General features: G+C 45.2%; 1 protein-coding gene across 1 annotated transcript in view; it reads right to left on the bottom strand.

Annotated features, from left to right (window-relative positions):
- Positions 1-857: 857 nt before the first annotated feature.
- Ext1 (exostosin glycosyltransferase 1) overlaps positions 858-20,266 on the bottom strand; it is a 277,737-nt gene continuing 258,328 nt past the window's right edge. Inside the window, exons 8-11 of the mRNA XM_040730390.1 lie at positions 16,859-16,948; positions 8,759-8,919; positions 6,465-6,636; positions 858-1,415 (exon numbers count right to left, since the gene is read on the bottom strand). Of these exons, the coding sequence (XP_040586324.1) occupies positions 1,230-1,415; positions 6,465-6,636; positions 8,759-8,919; positions 16,859-16,948 (609 nt within the window). The 3' untranslated portion in view covers positions 858-1,229. The remainder of the gene's footprint in view (positions 1,416-6,464; positions 6,637-8,758; positions 8,920-16,858; positions 16,949-20,266) is intronic.

Consider the following 20,266-nt stretch of genomic DNA (forward strand, 5'->3'; position numbering starts at 1 on the left):
GTTTTGTTTTTTTTTAAACAGAAGCACAACTAAATTTCTCTCCAAGTTTCCAAACTGAAAGAAGTCTTCCCACATTTGTTTCTGATTAATTTGATTGCCAATTTTTTTTTTTTGCTGAAAACAATGCATAACCGAAACTGGGGTTTAGAGTTTCATGCAAGACACACCCCGTTACTTCACAGCACCCTCTTGTTAAATGGTGTGGATTTACACATAATCACTTTGTTTTTGTTCTCAACAGAAGAAGCTTCTTTTGCAACTTGAATTTTTCACAAACATTAAACCGCTTGTCTTATAAATAATCTGCACTCATTTTTCTCCTTGCTTCTAAAGCATAGGGTTTCTCCAGATCATCAGATATATGTGTCGGTGGTTGAATATATAGTTATGCCAACCACTAGGAAGTATTGGGTTTCAGCTGTGGGATCACTATGTCCATCACAAACATGCTAGTGGGTCATTTTGGTGCCTTGGGCAACATTTCTTAAGTCTAGTAGTGTTTGTTTGGTACTATTCCCCCCCCCACTCCCATGTAAAAAGATTATCATACTTATAGTATCTCAGACATAAAGTTTTTAGTTAGAACTGCCTACCCGGAGTCAATACTTTCTCTCATGCAGTAACATTGTAGAGACCAAGGGGATCGGAACATCTCAACTGGAAAGCAATTTGCACCGGTAAAGTTAGAATATGAACCTGTTTCAGTGGATGCCCAGGTCTTTGCTGACACTACGTCAAGTAACCGATTGCGCTTCCCATGTTATCTGTCTGTCACTGCGGGGAACACTGGGTGACCCATGGCCATGATGTCTGTAGCAAAGGGAACAGCAACTTGGAAATAGTCACAACCAACACAATTTTGATTAAAGAAAGAACTCTGGTTTTTAATAGTTTTGATCATTAAAAAAGTTTAAACCTGCATAGCAATCATTTCAAAAATAATTATTTAATGTTCCATAATTAAACTGTACACAACCTAGTCGTGAGACACAGAGGCCAGTAAGGTGAATGTAGCAGTCTGGTGCAGCCCCAGGAGCCAGGATTCCGGCTGAGTTCTCATTGGCCTTTGTTATCTTTTGTCATTGTGTTCATCTAAGCATTTTGTTTTTGTTTTTAATTTTTGATACTTGGCACAGTCTGGCTCCATCGATGAGCGGATCTGCACTGGGAAGAGAGAGCAGCTGGGCTCCAGTCCTCTCTTCTTCCCCTCCCCCACTCAGTGGGACCCCTCAAAGCCGTTCAATGTCTCTGTATTTCTTCCTCAGAATGGAGACCTGGTCCTTAAAGAGCACCGGGTCTAGCCTCATCTGAGAGTGGATCAGCGGCATGTAGCCAAACCAGCTGGCAAACGTGTTCATGCAGCTCTGTCGCTGGGCAAAGTGGTCAGGGTCAGCCCAGCGGGAAGCGCGGGAAGTCTGTGGAGAAGGAGACAGACAAGGGAGCCAGTGAGAGAAGGCACAGTGTGGTGCGAGCACCATAGGCTGGATCTGGGGGAGGCCAGCGGCAGAATGTGGGGCCTGGCTGCCAAGCCTGGCCATCCACAGGGCTGACAGGAGGCAAGGCTGGGGCACACTGACTTACCTTTGCCTGAAGGGCTCTTGAAGTGTGGCAACGTCACCAATGTCCACACATACCTAACGCCCTGAAGCTTCCTGATCTGACTAGTGCTCATGGGAATGAGTGATGGACCTTTACCAACAAACTCTCAACTACTATGGTCACTAAAAGGGACACTCCTTGTTTGTACCTGGGAGCAAACACTATGACTCACAACGAATTCATTCTTCAGAGATAGTTTTCGAAATCCTTAAATGAGATTTCTGTAAACATAGATTTATTGTGTAAGTGTGTGAGACTATGTGTGCATGTACATGAATGTATGGGTGCCCTTGGAGGCCACAAAAAAGCACGAGACGCCTTGGAGCTGGAGTGACAGGAGGTTCCAAGTCATCTGACATGTGTGTTTCATCTGACATGTATGTTGGGAACTGACCTCTGGTCCTCTGTAAGAGGCAAGCACTCTTAACTGCTGAGACATTGCTCCAGCCCTCCAAATTCCATGTGTCAACATGGTTGATATGGAGACAGGAATTGTCTGAAGTCCCACTATGGGTTTGTTCACTCTTTAATGCATCTGACTTTCTACCTTTATTCTGTTCCTATCAAACGGCTTGTTATAAAGACCTATGTCTAACTGAAGAGGAAAATGAAGTGCTGACCCATGGTTAGTACTATAGAGCACATAAAAACCCACGTTCCCTCATAGACTGCTTTACTGAAATGACTCCATAAGGAATGAGAGCGACTCAGGTCTAGTGATACACACAAGTGTCTATGCCTACAAGATGACTCTACACCAAAATATTACAGTTCTGCTCTTAACCCACCAACTGTCTTTTCAATGCCACTAACACACACACAAACACACACATATACTAAACAGTTGCTTATTTACCCGTGTCTCTGGTGTGTGTGTGTGCGTTATATCCCACAATTAGACAATAAAACATTATTGTTCTAAGCATCAGATGGCCCCAGTGTTACTGCTCACCCAGCAAAGAAAAAAGTTACCAAAGTAAAAAAAGTTGACCCTAAAACTGGTCAAATATATTTAGATCTTATAAATGACTGATAGTGACTGGAATTTAAAGAGAACAACCAAACATTTTATTTTACAAGTATGTTTTTGTGAGCAAAGAAAAGATGAGCTGTTTAATTATGGGATAATACTTGCATGCGCACGCGCGCGCGCACACACACACACACATACACACACGCACACGCACAGAGGCACACACCATAAACAGATAAATAAGCAACTAATGGTTTAGTACATGTGTGCTTGTGTGTGTTAAAAACATACTTTAATGAAGAGTGCATTTTAGAGAAAACATCACTGAGAGTCACTTTAAAATCACAAGTATCAACACGCTTGAAAATAACATGGTAAATACAAATGTCAAGTTAGCTCTGAGAGGTGGAATAAGAAAACACTACTTGTGAAGTGTTTTCATGAAGCACATTTGAGACTCACAGCACTAGGTGGGGGAGTTCCCCAAGTCACAGCAGGTTCAAGGTGCTCACAGTTCCTTGCTAGAAGGAGGCAGAAGGCAGGCTCTATTTTCTAGCATCTGTACTGGGAGAAATCACCTTCACCAGTTACAGCAAGGCAAAGAATTAAGATAGCTGACTGAGTTCCCATGAGAGGAGACAGCCTCTAAAGTGGCCTCCACGTACGGGTACGGGTCGCAAGCCCTTAGGGAGCATTGAATGACCCTCTCACAGGGGTAACTTATGACCACAGGAAAACACAGATATTCTCATTATGATTCATACTAGTAGCGAAGTTGCAGCTGTGAAGTAGCAACGAAATAACTGCATGGCTGTGGATCACCACAGCACAAGGAAGCATATTAAAGAGTTACAGTATCAGGAAGGCTGGGAACCACTGCACTAAGGGTGGTAAGAACTTGTGGACATTTCTTATTGGTCACTCGCTCCAAAGGGCCAGTCCCAAGCCCAGGCAAATGCATACATACACGAATGGAAAAACTGTCAGGTTGATTCCAACCCAACCACCAAATACTAAAAATAAACAGACAAACCTTTTTAATCTAATAAAGCATATGTTTAAACATAATATCCATTTGCTCCATGGACACAAATATTTAATAAAATAAAGAGCATGATGGGAAAAGGGTTCAAATATACTATACAGGGAGGCGAATCTAACATTCAGCTTAGATTTGTCTATCACATGTGTGAGTTACTAGAGATGCGCATTTAGAACAACTAAGCGAGTGTATGAAGCAATCACAGAACCAACCCTAAGACGCAACATGCTCCCAGCAGTCCATCTTGGACAATGAGGGTACGACCTCAGGGGAGTCTCGGGACTTCTAACAAACAGGGTTAACAGGATGATGTGATTCTGTGTGCAAAACATCTGGACACACAGTCGGCAACACACGCTGCTTGCATTTGAAGTGTTTAGGTCGTGATGATTGGAAAACTCTTGCAAAGGCCCCCGCCTGTTATTTCAATCGTTAAAGGAGGGCGGGCCTTTCTTAGTATTCTTTGCTCAGAAAGAGCAGGTGTTTCTCTGTAGCCAGCACTTCTGATACCCTGTGAACCTGCGTGTGCTCAGTAAGCACAACATACGCGGATGCTCTATCACTGAAAATCATGCTAATATAGTTTTTCTGGCTATATTTATTGAATTAGAAAAACCCAGACAAGAAGGTTGCCACACAAGCTTGCTCAAGCTCCCTTTGCAAAGCTTAGACTTATCGCCAGCACCCATCACAAATCCGGAACAACTGAACTGACGCGACCGTGGTCTCTTCTGATTTTGGTGCTCATGCTAAGTTTGGTTTGCTTATTGTTTGAAGATACACTACCCTCGGCTCTGAGCACCGTGTAGCTGAGGCTGCCCTTGAACCCTCATGGCCTAGAACTTCTGTCTCAGTAGGCAGTTTCTAGGCAGTAGTCACTATGCCCAGCTACATTCATGTTAAGAGTTGATTGTAGAGCCAGGCAGTGGGAGGCAGAGGCAGGTGGATCTCTGTGAGTTCAAGGCCAGCCTGGTCTACAGAGTGAGTTCCAGGACAGCCAGGATTGTTTCTCAGAGAAAACCTGTCCCCCAAAACCAAAAATAACAACAACATAAGTTGATTGTAATTATGCTTGGTGCTTCATGCTTTTAACCTGGGTAGAACTAATAGCTATATTTGAGTTTTTTCATTTCTTTTTAAAAATCACATTTATTTATTTGTGCGTGTGCATGTATGTGTGTATGTATGTATATGTGTGTATATATGTGTGTATATGTTGTGTGTATGTGTATGTATCTGTACATGTGTATATGTATGTGTGTGTATGTATGTGTGTGTATGGTTGTATATGTATGTGTATGTGTGTATATGTATGTATGTGTGTATATTTATTATACGTGTGTGCATGTGTGTGCGTGTGTGCGTGTGTACGTGTACATGTGGTGGGGGTGTGGAGCACTGGAGCACGTGTCTACTACAGCAAGCATATGGAAGTCAGAAGATTTGGTGTGGGAGCTCGTTTTTAACTTCTATCACATAGGTCCGGGGATGGAACTCAGGTCTTCAGCCTTGGTGGGGAATTACCTTTACCTGCTGAGTCATCTTACTGACCACTCCCTATTTGTATGTTTGTTTATTTATTTTGAGTCAGGGTCTGGCTTTGTGACTCACACTCACGGTGTAGTCAAGAATGACTTCTGATTTTCCTGCCCCCACCTCCCACAAGCTGGGACTTGCATAGTGCAAGCATGGGCAACCAGATCCAGTTTTCATTGCTGGGCATGGACCCAGCTGCCTAAGGCTAAGCAGGTGCTCCACTCCGAGCTCCGTCCCCAGCCCTCATTTATTACACGTTGTCGTATTGGCCCTGCTAGAGAAGAATAAACGTGAACTTCAGCTTTTCGATGGGCCCGACGCTGCAATTGGTGTGTTGGAAAATGGCAGTGAGTCAGAGACGGGCATTCACTCTCAGGTCTGTCTCCAACTTTCTGGGGTACTCGTGGCAATTAAGTTAACATTTCTAGATCCAGTTGTCCTGCCTGTAAATGGGGGAGCTGTGTGATTTTTTTCCATGAAGGTATCTTTATCATGAAACTCTATGACTGAAGAAGACATTTGGCTTTACTTTAGCAATTGCATTATCAACTTCATGAAAAAGATTTTACGGTTTCATTTTAAAGATGAGCCAAAGGAATTTCAGAAAGTGACTTGCCCACAGCTTATCTATGCGGGTTCTAGAACTGAAAATGGACAGTGTGACTTCTAGCATTTCACTGTGAGATTGGCTCAACTCAAAAGCAGCTGCCAGTAGACTGCTAAGAAGATCACTCGCTACTGTAGGCATCTACAGTAAATTGACATAAATTCACTGTAGACCTTTAACTCTGCTGTGGACTGAATGTTGTGCCTTCCCAGAAAACACTGGTGTCTGATCCTGAACATGACAATAAGTAAGTGTGGCATCTGGGGAAGTTGGGTTCATGGAGGCAGAATCCTCAAGAATGGGGTGACACCAGGGAGCTTTCTACTGCCCGGGGACATGGCAAGCAGATGGCCATCTATAAATTTGGAAGTGGTTCCTTGATGGGTATTATGACTTCTGACACCTCAGTTTTGGAATTCCAGGGGTTTCAGAAGTATGAGAAATAAATGTTTGTAACTTAAACCTCAAATCTATGTTGCTTTTGTTATACTAGCCCAAAGGGAATAAGACAAACTAAGAACATGTCACTGTCATGTCATATTATAGGTTATCTAAGAGCTTTAAATTCTTAATTATCCAAGTGCCAATCATTCTTTCCTTCAGGGCTTTTGGATGTGGCTTATTTTTGTGTTCCCTTATGACATTGCTAGATAAAGAGGAGGAATACATATTTCTGTAGCCTTGGGAAGAAAGTTCTTTAATCCTACCTGTCCCATCATTGTCTCCTTATACTGCTTCTTCTGGGTCACTTTGATTGGAGGCAATTTTGTCACAGCAGACACCAGGAAATTCATGAGAATGTCCTCACAATTGGCCAGTTGGTCTACCATGTTCTTCAGGCTGGCTGGCAGGTAATGGGAGTACAGGTAGTGATAATATCTGTAAATGACAAAGAAAGGTCTTTTACATAATGACAGGTAGACTTTAAACACATTCTCTGAGTCCCTGAGTATGCTACTAAATGCATTAATGATGACAGCTACCCTTCCATGGTACTCATTATAGGCCAAATAGTATTGTCAAGCCTTTAACAAGAAAGGCCTCATCTAACCCACCTAAGAAATCTATAAGGCACATTTACTGTATTGTTACTCATATTTTAAAGATGAGGAACCAAGGCACAGAGACCCACAGGGACACAGATATTGCTTGCCCATCAAAACTTAGTATTAGCCTTGGTCGGTTGGTAAGAGAAACTGAATGATGTGATGTTGTGATGACAATGACGATGACAATCTTCAGGGACAGTTTGATGCAATTTAGAATCACCATGAAAACACACCTCTGAGGGTGTGTCTACAAGGATATTTCCAGAAATACTGACTACAGCTGGGAAGATGTGCCCTGATGTGGACAGCATCATCCACGGGCTGGGGACCAAGACTGAATACAAAGGAAGAAAGTGGGCTGAGTATCAGCTTTCATCTCTCTCTGCCTCCCTCTCCTGTTGCCATGACTTCCCCACCACGATAGACTGTTCTCACACTGAGAGCCAACATACACTTGCTTTGTTAAGTTGCTTTAGCCGGGTATTTTGTTACAGCAATGAGAAAAATGACTAATACTGATGGCACAGGATGTGACTTACGAATAAGACCAAGCACTCGGATGAATCAGATTCATCTGTGTGGAGTTGACAGGAGGAGGGGACGCCCTGAGATCAAAATTTACTCAGCCAAATGTTTATACTTGGGCATTTCCAGACTTATCCCTGAGACAGGAAGGCTCTCGGTTCTCTGTTTTAAAGTCTAAGGTAAGATTGGTACATTTTCCTCATTAGGTTACAATATAGGGGGCTTTCACTCATGGTTCAGTGGAAATGTGGGAATGCTAACTCTATATTCACTCACCTGGCAAGTTTACCTCAGTCTACTGGTTTTACCACCAAATTTAGAGACTGTCCATTTTCTATCTCTGTCTATGACTTTTTTCAACAAAGCCTTTTAGGTGTCTTAACATGCCCAGGGAAAGATTTCCACTTAAAAATAGTTATTTTGTCTGCAGTAGTACCTCTGTTGATGGCATTCCATCCTTTTGGACCTAGAGTCAGAAAACTTGGTAGTCATTAAATTCTGATTAGGTCACCATGCTGAGACAGCGTCAAGCTATCCCTAAAGTGTGTGTGGTCACTATTTCTGCCATTCCTCACTCCCTGGCCCCAGGCAAATCTCCTGCCATCTACACGTGGTCAACGACTTCCTAAAATCTCTTCCTCCCTCTTGCCCATTCTTACTGCCTACTCTCATTACAGCATCCAGGGTGGACACTGGGACACAGCCCTGAAGTCTGCTCTGTTCAAGGCCATGCACTGACCTATTCACTAGAGGGAGCATCAACTTCTGTCTCTGGCTCCCAGCCCTCTTGGCCCGGCTCACTCACTGCACACCAGTCACCAACCACACCCTGCTTTTCCATGCTTCTCCACTGTCTGCTCTGGGTGTTTACTGCTGCTATCCCCAATGCCACAACGGCCTTGGCTAAGCTTCTCTTGTTTCTGCTTGTTTCTGCTCACTCTTCAACTATATGATGCAGACCATCTGCCCACTCTCCAACCTGCCCATCTTTGTCACTCCTGCTATTTGACTCTTCATCAGTGACTTCTTGCTGTCCCTGATTAGCCCCACAGCATCCATGGTTCTCTACTCGCCAGAATATGAGTCCTGCACTGTCAGGGAATTTTTCTGTGTCAGTTAATGGTGAACCAAAATCACCTAACAACAGTGACTTGGATGCTTAGGTATCCACTTTTAATATTCAGCTACCCAGCCTAGCACTGAGGGCATCTTTATCCTGTGGTTTAACTGAAGATGCTACTCTGCCTTAACTTCTAGAAGTACAATAAGCCAAGAAGATTCATAGAATACACTTGCTACCTCAACAAAAATCAAGCGCAGATACTAATTTTCAGTGATGTCATTAACTAGATTTGGCCTAAGTTCCAATCAATACAGTTGTCAGAAATGAACATAATGAGTTTCAATGACCACTCTCAGCTCCTCACTTGTGGTAGATAGCAGCTCCCGTCAACACCATGGAGTAGTCGTTTGTCCACTTGGAGGTGTAGCCCCAGCGCTCCTTAGAGTTATCCCAGAAATGGCTGCGTGCAGGGTATCCCACAATCCTCTCGGGGAAGCTCTGCCATACAGTGAAGGCAAAATCCACCTGCGAAGCAAAGTACAAGCCAAACAAGTAATCAACACCGTGAATAAATGTCAACAAAACATTACCTCCCCCTGCTAATTCATAATGCGGGATCCCACGACTGTTTCAAAACATTAATTCCCCATATTCATCAGCAAATTAAACTGACTGCTTGACATTTTGCCCTGTAATTATGCACATTTTTAATGTTTTCTATGAAAGAAAACTTAAGGTTAGTATAAGAGGGAGAGAGGGAGAGAGAATATTACTGATTTGTCCTTTAGAAATCCCAGTCTGTTCAAGCTAAAAAACCCTCTCCTCAGCCTCAAAGGCACACGTGACCACTGATTCACAGGAAACACAGAAGCATCTGTTTTGTAAATGAGAACAGATTCCCTGTGTGCATCCAAGGACTGAAATACGGCACGCATTGCAACTAGCACATATCAAAGCCCGAGTGACTAAAATTAAAGCATTTTCTATAGGGAAAAGTTTTTTGTAAAGAGCACAACTTTCAACAGGAACAGAGAGAAGACACCACAAAAGGAAATGGCACCAGGTATGTCAGGTCTGAAGATTCAGGATGCTAGGTAAAACTAGAATGGCAGCCACCCTGAAGTCACTGAGAAAAAGTGGGGACAGGGCCAAGTTAAAAAAAAAATCAAAACCAAAACAAACCCTCACAAGATTATTTTCAAGAGAAGCCAGGGGAGTAACTCTGCTTATAGGAAGCCAAAGTTGGTAATTTTGAACCCCGTCTAAGCTAGCACACAGAGCTCCCAAGTAATCTTTTTATAATTCTGTAGGCTCCCTTACGACCATCTGATGAAGCATAAATAAAACCACAAAAAGCAAAAGTAAATGTTATGTTTGTGATCATATAGCACTTATGATATAAAGGTTTATAAGGTCGTATGCATTGTAGCTCAGATTATCCTTACAATAACCCTGTGAGGTGGATACTCACATATTCTTCAGTTCATAAAAGGGAAAACTAAGATACATGGAGGACAGAGGAATTTGTCTGCACTAGTAAATGGCAGGATCAAGATTTGAACCCAGGTACTCCCCTTCCATATCCAGCATTTACCTTAGCTTCTCTTGGGTTCAATTGCTACAGTGTTGAAAGCAACACATCTTAAACACATGCTCTAATTCACCTTGCAACCCTGGCCTATCTCTTCTTGGTAAGCAATGAAAAAGAAAACTCCAAATTCTGTAAAATATTTCAAGTCTGTTTGCTGTGGTAATGGCTGGGGGAATGCTGATGGTAAGTCCTGGTCCTGTCATCCAAGGTGGTCAAAAAGACCCACTAAATATTCAGAACAGTCAAAGGGTGAAAACAATGGAATTTTATGAACTAATAAAGGTGTCTATACAAAGTAACCACACAAGGGAGGGCTACCCGGTTGCTGAAAAGTCTACCCAGGTTCTTGAGCTCTCTGGTTAGATATTAGCAGGCTTAAAGGCTGCTGGGATGCCCCCTCTTTCACAGTCAACAGTATGAAAAACTAGGAACTGAAGTTTAGGGATTTGGATTACTGGCCCCAAGAATGGGACCTGAATCCCATCTCTGGCCCTGTGTAAAGAGAGGACATTCCACACGGCTCCAGGGATCAGCGGGTGACTGCCTATATTCAGAGGCTTTCTGGAAAAGAACATGGATGTACCATTACCCCTTTAAGAACTACTCCAAATGGATCTGTCAATCACAGTTGTCTCCTCCTACGCAGGCATGCAGGTCAGTACAAGGGTCCCTCTTGGCTACTGTCAACTCTCACCGTGAGAATGTTTTCCTCTATAGCGGTGCCCTTGGGCCTTTTCCACTCCCAGCCTTGAGAATGACTCGCGCTATTCTATTCTAGAATAACCTCTGCTTCCCTTTGCACTATACTCGGTGTCTCATCTAGTTCTTTCCATGGAGATAAGGGGCTGGGGTGCAGAGAGGCAGCCTGAGTGGGGGGTCCTGGCGATATTAATTCCACATGGCTGGAACTCAGATACATTACATTAGATGTCTAAGAGAAACATGAGGGGTCCCGGATGGGGCGGATCCCTGACACAGATGATGCTTCTCAAAGATGGGCAAGCACAACCTAAAACTTTCACAAAGTTTCCTTTGAGGTTAGTAAAAATATTTTGGAAAAAGACAGAAGTGACAAGAACTATACACACTGCAAATCAACTAAACCACTAAATTTCAAAGTGTAAATTGGTCAATTTTATAATATATGAATTAGTATTCACTTCAGTAAATAATTTTTAAATGGAGTGACTAAGCCTAGACCCATATTTCCCAAGTTTTTTTTCCTCCTACTTTCATACCACCCATTCAATTAGGTAGGTAACATTTCTCTTAAACTATTTTTTCCCTCTTTTTAAATTAGTCTCAGCCTAGATTAAAAATGTCAGGGAAATCCTAGGTTTGATTAGGGACTATGTTATTTTCAAAGAAAAGGTAAAGCAAAAAAGATAATTGTTAAAACCAATATGCTACAGAACACATCTTTCTGGAAACATTGGTCCAGAACATTAATTTATTTTTCTTATTGCATTCATTGAGTTGAGTTGAGCGGGAAAATACATGCATGTCCCAGTGTGCTCTATTTGATTAGGTGGGGTGAGGTGACATGGTGTTGTGATAAGGCTCATGGTGAACCTTGACGGATTCCACGGCAGGCGAGGTTGACCTATGGCGGAGGGACAAACACGCCAGGCAGGCGGAGCTTAGTGAGAAGTTTGATTAGAAAGAGGAGGGAAGGGGGAAGCAAAGAGAAAAGAGGTAAAGAGACAGAGAGAGAGAGGACAGAAGAGAAGAGGGAGATAGGAAAAGTCCTGTCTGTCTTAGAGGAACGGCAGGAAAGAGAGGGAAAGAGGGAGAAAGTGGGCAGGGGTCTTTCTTTTAAAGGGGTCCTTTGCACCTGCATGGAGACTAGTAGTCATGGAACCCTGGGCTGACCAGGGTACTGCCTGAGTGCATTCTGCCAGGTGACAGGGACGGGCCAGCACAGCGCCTGAGTCCTTACACATGGGACAGAGTGTGCACGTGTGGAGGCCAGAAGAAGATTCTACAGTCAGAGCGCTCCTTCCACTACGAGGCTTTAACTGAGGTGGTGAGGCACCCCCTTACCCACTGTGTACCATTTTCCTCGCCTCTGGAAGTTTTTCAAATAAAATCTGTATCTCTAACACCTCCAGCCTTAATTAGGAGCCACTCTCTTTGTAAACAGCCAGTTACACATTCAAGTTTGCACGAAACTTCAGTCTGATGCCCCTCATTCTGAACTATGTCAAACTGCATGACCTATTATTATTATTATTATTTAACAGAAAGAACAACTGTTAACATGTGTGCCAACGCGACAGGCACAAAAGTTAGGAAGGCATGGGGAGACTATTTCCCTGTGGGCCGGCGGACACCTCAACGTGAGACGAACATTTGAGTGTCCTCTTCTGTGGGTGGCCATTGTTCAATCCACTGAGCTCCCAGACAGACGGCAGCTGTGGAGGCGGAACATGTTTGTGCCTCTTCCTAACAGTTTTTAAAGTTTAGTGTGTGTGTGTGTGTGTGTGTGTGTGTGTGTGTGTGTGGTATGGATACACCACAGCACACGCGTGGAGCTCAGGAACCATTTTCTGGCACTGGTTCTCCCTTCTACCTCACCGAGGCAGGGTCTCCCTTCTTTCTGCCATGCGGTGAACTCCTGACTAGCTGGTCTGCAAGCTTCATGCAGCCTCTCCTGTCTCTGCCTCCCATCGCGTTGTAGGAGTGCTGGGATTACAGACGTGCTCCACCACGTGTGGCTTTTAATGCTGGCTGCAGGTATTAAGCACAGGTCATTAGGCTTGCCCGGGACCTTACCTACCCTGTCACCTTCTTCCCCTCACTTGCCTCCGCACAGGGTGCTACTTCTACTGCCTTTGGGCTGTGACTTAACCACTGGCTAATCGGGTTCGCAGGCCATTGTTTTCCTACTGCGACCGCAATACCCAGTTTTCCGGGACCCGGGCTTGTGCATGGAAAGTTGCAGCTCCCTTGACGACATGAACTAACGCCTCATTAAAAGAAAAATCCTTAATGACTGGGTAGTCTTTAATCATGTCTTTAATCCCAGCCCTTGGGAGGCAAAGGCAGTTGGATCTCTGTGATTTTCCAGGTCAGCCTGGTCTACGTAGTGAGTTCCAAGACTGCCAGTGCTACACAGAGAAACCTAGTTTCAAGAAACCGCAAGAAAGAAAGAAAGAAAGAAAGAAAGAAAGAAAGAAAGAAAGAAAGAAAGAAAGAAAGAAAGAAAGAGAGACAGACAGACTTAACACGACCTTTCCCCCAAACCACACTTCCAGGAACCCGGAGGGAAGCAGAGCTGTGGAACATGCATAACAAACTCTTACTGTGAAAGTTAAGACATCAGGGGATACAGAGCACTTGCCAGAAACCTCAGACGAGGTCATGATAACCTACACCATCCCGAGATCTCAAAACTAATGATGCCAACTGATGGGATGGCGTATTATGCAGCCTCTCGTCAAAGAATGCACCTGACTGTCAGCACTCCTTGGGGTAGCGCATTCTTCTTTGATAAAGAGACACGTGTGCTGGAAATTGGTGTAGAACCCAATGGGGTGTTTTTTTGCTGCATGAATTTCTTACTATCTCGGGGCCGTTTCAAGTCATTTCAAAGGAACTCAAAAGTAAGTCCTGATAAAACTGCTTTCGTTCAGATCATTAACACATCAAAGAAGGCAAAGGTCAACACAAGGCCCCTTCTCTTCAAAATCAACATCTGTTTTCTTTTGAGGGTTTGCAGCAACTCATATAAATGTAAATAACCATAAACAACTATATCTAATGCCCTTTTAAACAGGGCGTAGTTTAAAAGTCTATCCTTAATGCTTCAGTGGGACATTTATACGAGCGAAGAACACTTAAGCAGGGTGTGTGTGTGTGTGAGAGAGAGAGAGGGAGGGAGGGAGGGAGGGAGGGAGGGAGGGAGGGAGGGAGGGAGGGAGGGAGGGAGGGAGGGAGGGAGGGAGGGAGGGAGAGAGAGAGAGAGAGAGAGAGAGAGAGAGAGAGAGAGAGAGAGAGAGAGAGAGAGAGAGAGAGGGAATCCAATGGAACCAAAAAAAGAGAATAGGGAAATTCTGTCCATAGCCATTTTAGGCAGTACAATCACTTCACTGATCAGCAAGCAAAAGCAAGCCAGACTGCCAGCCTCTTAAATTTACATATCATTTTCAACCCACGTTGACTTCTAATTACTTCACATGCAACACATGTTCCTCCCAGCATGCACCGAGTGGTTGGAACTGCCATCCTTTGAAAGGAAATTCTCCAGCAAAGATGCATCCCAGTGGTGGAAAGTTATCTCAGTCTGGGCCATGGAAAAACCAAGCCTGGCGTGGGACCAACTACCTTGTGCCCTGGGGGAGATGTGAGGTGAATCACAGTCCAGGTCACAGAAAGATGCCCTAGGCATGTGCTGTGGGTGTTTCCACTACTCATTTCCACCATGGAGATGTGCTACTTGTTCTGGGTTTGCCCTCTGGAAAGCACTGCCAGCCCCTGCCCTGGGATGATGGAATGCCAGAGTGATGGCTAACTTTGACTATCAACTTGATTGGCCTCAGAGGTGCCAAGAAATTAGTAGAGCACATCACTAGATGTGATGTGCCTGCGAGACTGTTTTCAGAAAGAATGAGCTAGGAGAGGGGAGGGCTTGGGGCGGATGTAGGATGTGAGATCCAATAAGATGGAATTCAGCTAGTTCAGATCTTCTCTGTCCCTCCCAGCTCCACGGCTGCCAGGTGATCTCTGATCTGCACATCCTTCCTGCCTTGATAGAGCGAAAGCTCTGAAACCCTGAGTCAAATACATCTTCCTTCCTTTAAACTGTTAACTACAGTCCTCCGCTCTACCAGCTGAGCTATCAAAGGGACATCCTTCCTTTAAACTGTGTGGCCAAGACTTCGTCATAGCAACAAAATGCCAACCAGCAAGCTCAGAAATGGCACGAACTGCTCTCTTTTGCTGGCTAGAGTATAGCTAAGTCAAGCCAATGGTAGCCACCAGCAAAATTACAGAAACGAACAAACAAAACAAAAGGATGTGGGAAGATGTGGCAATAGCCATATCCCCATGAACTAGCTCTGGGAGGAGGGCCTCTTCTGCATAGCTCCATGTCTCAGAGGCTGGGCATTCCTATCATTTCCTTGTTCTTCCATGAACGAGGCTTTTGGCTCTTGCCAAGTGTTTTGCCATCCTTGATAGGTCCATCAACCCCACCCACACCTCCTGAAGTAACTGAAAGTGTTTTCATTTGAGTCATCAGGCTTGAAATTCTGTTTGCTGCCAGGATTTTTGGTAGACACAAGCAGGGACGGTACAACCCAAGTAGCAGGCAGAGAGACCAGAACAAGGAGATCTCTCAGCAAACAGTTGTCGAATAGTTGGGAGGCCAGCTTCTCTTTGCAGGAGGCTACAGAGAAATGTGGGCTGGAGTGTCTCAACTCTCACACCTCAGTGCCATCCCTGTGACTGCTCATCCCATGCTCTCGCCAAAAGTCACGTGACACAGAGGCTGCGTGTTTGCCTGTTAACTGGCACAATGCTCGTCCCTAGCATCCACTCATTGAACAAGTACATATAGATTTCAGGCTACACAGAAGTGTCAGAACCAGGTGAAGCCCAGGACGTTTTGTCCTGGGGCTTTTTAGGTGGCTTTGAAAGCAGTATCCGTTCAACTACCTCTGGCAACAAGTAGAAACAGCTATGCAATCTCTTTCTTCGATTTTGTTTTGTTTGTTTTGAATTTTCGAGACAGGGTTTCTCTGCGTTAACAGCCCTGGCTGTCCTGGAACTCACTCTGCAGGCCAGGCTGACTTTGAACACACAGATCCGCCTGCCTCTGCCTCCTAAGTGCTGGGATTAAAGGTGAGCACCATGACCACTGATGCTACAGAATCTCAAGGAAGACACTGAGGTATCCAGCCTGTTATCAATGGAACCAGACTGGGTTCCAAGAGAGCACATTCTGGTAAATGCCAGCTTCAAAAGTAAAAGGAAAATGATTATAAATTAAAATAAATAAATAAATAAATAAATAAATAAAATGAAAGGAATGGCTAGTTACCTAAGACTCCGTGCCTTTAAGCAGCTGCCGTTAATAACGTGATCCTGGTATTCTACAATTTCATATAGCTGTCTTTGATCTCTGGCTTAAAGCTTCCGAGATCAATACTCATTCCAGTCACAGAGTCTCTGCCATCTATCTTCCCTCTTCTCTCTCTTTCCCCATACACCTTCTTCGTGCAATATTTTTTTTTTTTTGGCACAGATAACTCAAACATTCAAAATACATGAGGTCTCCATCTTAAGTCTCCAAATGAAACTACTTGTGTCTCTCTCTCTCTCTCTCTCTCTCTCTCTCTCTCTCTCTCTCTCTCTCTGTGCATGCGTGTGTCTGTGTGTGTGTGTGTGTGTGTGTGTGTGTGTGTGTGTGCGCGCGCATGCTGGAGAAGAAGGAAAAGTAACCTCTGGACCCCAGAAGTGTGCCATAACAGAGACTGCATACTGGGCATCACTGTCACTGGGGAAGGGAGGGATAAAGGTTGGCTGTGGACCACAGGGTTTCAGGACAGTGCTGAAAAGGTTCTACACTCCTGTCCATAGTTATGCAGCTTAAAAACAAAAGGAGATTGAAGACACGCCGGGAGAGGAACAGTCACGCAAATGAGGACCTAATTAGATAGAAGAGAAAACAAAGGGGAAAGTGCCCTCATCCGGGTAACAGGTGGTGGCAAGGCGCTAACAGGAACCGGGTTAACTAAAACCAATTCTTCAGAAAGTTATGGAAAATGTTTTCAACTTCCACCAAGGCATGGACAGGAGCAGTGCTGGCACCTGGGGATTGGCGGTCCCTACCCAAAGAGGTCCTCCCTGCCCCTGAGCTATCACTCTTACCTCTGTAGTTGAAAGGACAGTGTCCTCATCAAGGCTGAGCACAGCATCTGTGATGATGTTGTCATAGGGCAGAAACCGGCTGCTCATAACCTGGGGGGGAAGAGAGGTCGGGCGAGAGGTTAGACAAGGAGAAGTACCGGTTAGAGTCCGACCGTCAGGGACACTGCCAGCCATGCCATCCTGAACACTGCTCCACTACCATGCCATCTGCCACGGCGGAAGTCTTCCATCTCCTACCGGTGGAGATTAATCTGGGCAGCAATTACTGAACACCTACGGGTACCACACCAATCACAGCAAGGACCGAAACAAATGGGATTCATGGCTTGCCCTTAGGAACCCACAGTCTGTAGAAATGGAGGACGAGATGACCTGCTTTCACTCAGAATGAAAGGGGCCAGACAGGAGGGCTGCACAGGCAGCTGCCTTGAAAGGCAGGTGAAGGCTTCAGGGGAGAAATGATTTAAGCAGGACTGACAGGGTGGGAATCTGCCAGGCAGAGACAGAAATGGGGCGGTATCGATGGGTTCGGCAATTGGGCGTGGTTACGTGTATGGGATCTGGGACAGATATCTTGCTACGGAGACCCCCAAAGATAACCAGTATCCTGAGAGGAGCAAAGAGCAGAGAACAAGACAGGATTCCATCCTGGTACACACCCCTGGGAGGCCAGACTATTGTAGATGAGCAAACATTTACAGTATTGACTTTATACCTATATCATAGAGAATGCATGTACTCATACGCTGTTGCTATGCCAGTGGAAGACATTAAGAATGAGAAATAAACTGATATAAGTTTTTTTTTTTTGAGACAGGGTTTCTTTGTATTGTTTTGGAGGCTATCCTGGAACTTGCTCTGGAGACCAACCAGGCTGGCCTCAAACTCACAGAGATCCGCCTGCCTCTGCCTCCGGAATGCTGAGATTAAAGGCGTGCGCCACCAACGCCCAGCCTGATATAAGTCTTTAAAGGTTAGCATGGCATGTGTAGTGCACAGTTACAGAGGTTATAAGGGCGGTACACAAGTACATTTCCAGTGATTCTACATCTGTGGGCATGGGCGTGAGGGGTAGGCGGGATGCATGAAGTTAAGAAAGCTGTCTGTCACAGGCATGGCTTCCTCCTGTGAGGAGTGTCCCACACAGTGACGAATACGGCGTGATTAGCTAGTGTATGCCAGGGAAAGTTCCAGGCCCTCCCTTCACCTTCTTGCATCTTTGTTACAAACCCATCTCACAGGGGGAAACAGAAAGGCCATGAACTTTGCCCAAGGTGGATTTTGGGTTTGTTCCAGATGGTGTAACAAAGCCTCAGGTTTGTGAAGAACCTAAAAGTGCACATAGGGATATAAACATGGCAAGCCCATCCCCACGGCCTTTGAAAGTCAGGCTCCGAATTCACAGGCAGAGACCCGAGAGGCGTGACACACTTGGTTTCACTTTGAAGGAACAAAGGATGGGTGGCAAGTCTTTAGTGGAGACCAAGGTGACAAAGGTGCCACCTAACAGGTTCACGGAGGTACAATATCCACAAAGAATCCCACGGAGAAGCCGAGCTTGTCCACTCATCTCAAATCCAAGATGCAGCCTGTGAGCTACAGAGGGTCTTCCGGCCTTAAGGATGGGCAGCACCAGGCTAACCCATCCGAGAGCCCAAGCAACGGAGCTGCAGAGTGCGTGGCTGTGGAGTAGTCTGCTCCCCACATCTGTCAACTGGGTCAGGGTTTCTTTTCTTTCTTTCTTTCTTTTTTTAAAAATCTTTCCCAGTCTTTCAAAATAAAATAAAACACAAAGCGATCAGCAAGCCCATATACACAGAGCTCAGAAATCTCCGCCTGAAGCAATTCTCATGCTGCTGTTTACATGTCCACTGAGTAACGCAGAAACCATTAGCTGGCAGCTTAGCAATGCCCTGACCTTTCCCGTGTTCAGCCTACAGGGGAAAACTGCAAAGACAAGCCCTGTAAATTCATAACGGAACTTTGCAGGAGCCAATGTAGCACACAGCAGTTCTGAAGTCCTGGCTAGAGAGGGAGATAGAGAAGCGAGACCCAGGGTTCCTCTGCCCACGGGCCCGGCCCAATCACTGACCGACCTCCCTCCCTGCCTCCCTGCCTCCCTGCCTCCCTGCCTCCCTGCCTCCCTGCCTCCCTGCCTCCCTGCCTCCCTGCCTCCCTGCCTCCCTGCCTCCCTGCCTGCCTCCCTCCCTCCCCTCCCTCCCTCCCTCCCTCCCTCCCTCCCTCCCTCCCTCCCTCCCTCCCTCCCTCCCTCCCTCCTTCTTTCTGAACCTAAAGTTTATGGGCCCATTAGTGTCTATGGCAGAAATAAAGAAACAAGAGGCTTTCAAGTCATGGACTCAATTACCTTCTTGAATGAACTAACATAGGGAAGGAATATACCCACACAGTCAATACCATCCTGTTTGGTCACAGAACTGGTTGAGCATGTGAGGAGCCGACTCTTTCAGAACTTATAAACATGGCAATGAAATGGCTAAGATTCAGGAAGCTTATCATCTAGTACAGAGGAAAGAATTCTATAGAAACAATCCCACACACGCTACACAAAATCTGAGTGGGGGCGGGGTTCTGTGGTGTATGTGCTATCATTCCTAGCACACAAGGTATCACTTGATTCTTTTAGCTCTCATGAACTAAAGTGACCACTTCTTCTTACTGGAGGATGTATTAATAAGGCCTAGAGATTGAAACACTCCTCTGTGATCACATAAAAAAATAAGCCAGACTCTAGAATCTGTGACACAAATTGCAAATGTGGCAACGCGTATCAGAACGATAGCTGACATCTGCTGAAATATCGGTGTGTCAAACAGGCACCGGGGCTAAGGACCTGATCTCCACTATCGCTCTGAATCTTCCAAGTGGGCCTGTGTTTTAGCCCACAGAGCCTGGAGCAGGGCTGAAACGCAAACACTCCCACAGAACGTACCATCCACGGCACTGAGAGACAAGAGTTGGCACATGAAGCACACAGTCTACTGGCATCAGTCAACACATCGCCAGGGGCACAGTTACAGAAATAGATGGTGACATGAGGCATCTCCTCACGGCACTATTCCAAGAGAGGCACCAGCAACCATACATGCAGGCACGACACCGATGCACATAAAAATAAATGAATTAAAAAAGAGAGCACATCTGGGGGATGAACAAACAGATGATATTACTGTGTGCTCAGCATCCAGCTTGAGCGTCAGGCTCAGGTGACGGGGCTGGAAATCTCTTCTCACTGGGAGTCAAGATATATAATTAGTGAATCAGTGGGTGAAATGTGGTGTGATCTGAAGACACCAAGGTGGCCCAGTCAAGCAAATGACACCCTGTCCACGCAGCCTGACATACACACAATCCAAAGAAATAAGGAAGGTATGGTCCATGGAGACAAAA

Source organism: Mesocricetus auratus, unplaced genomic scaffold, assembly GCF_017639785.1.
Source record: "Mesocricetus auratus isolate SY011 unplaced genomic scaffold, BCM_Maur_2.0 Super-Scaffold_100023, whole genome shotgun sequence".
Classification (NCBI taxonomy): domain Eukaryota; kingdom Metazoa; phylum Chordata; class Mammalia; order Rodentia; family Cricetidae; genus Mesocricetus; species Mesocricetus auratus.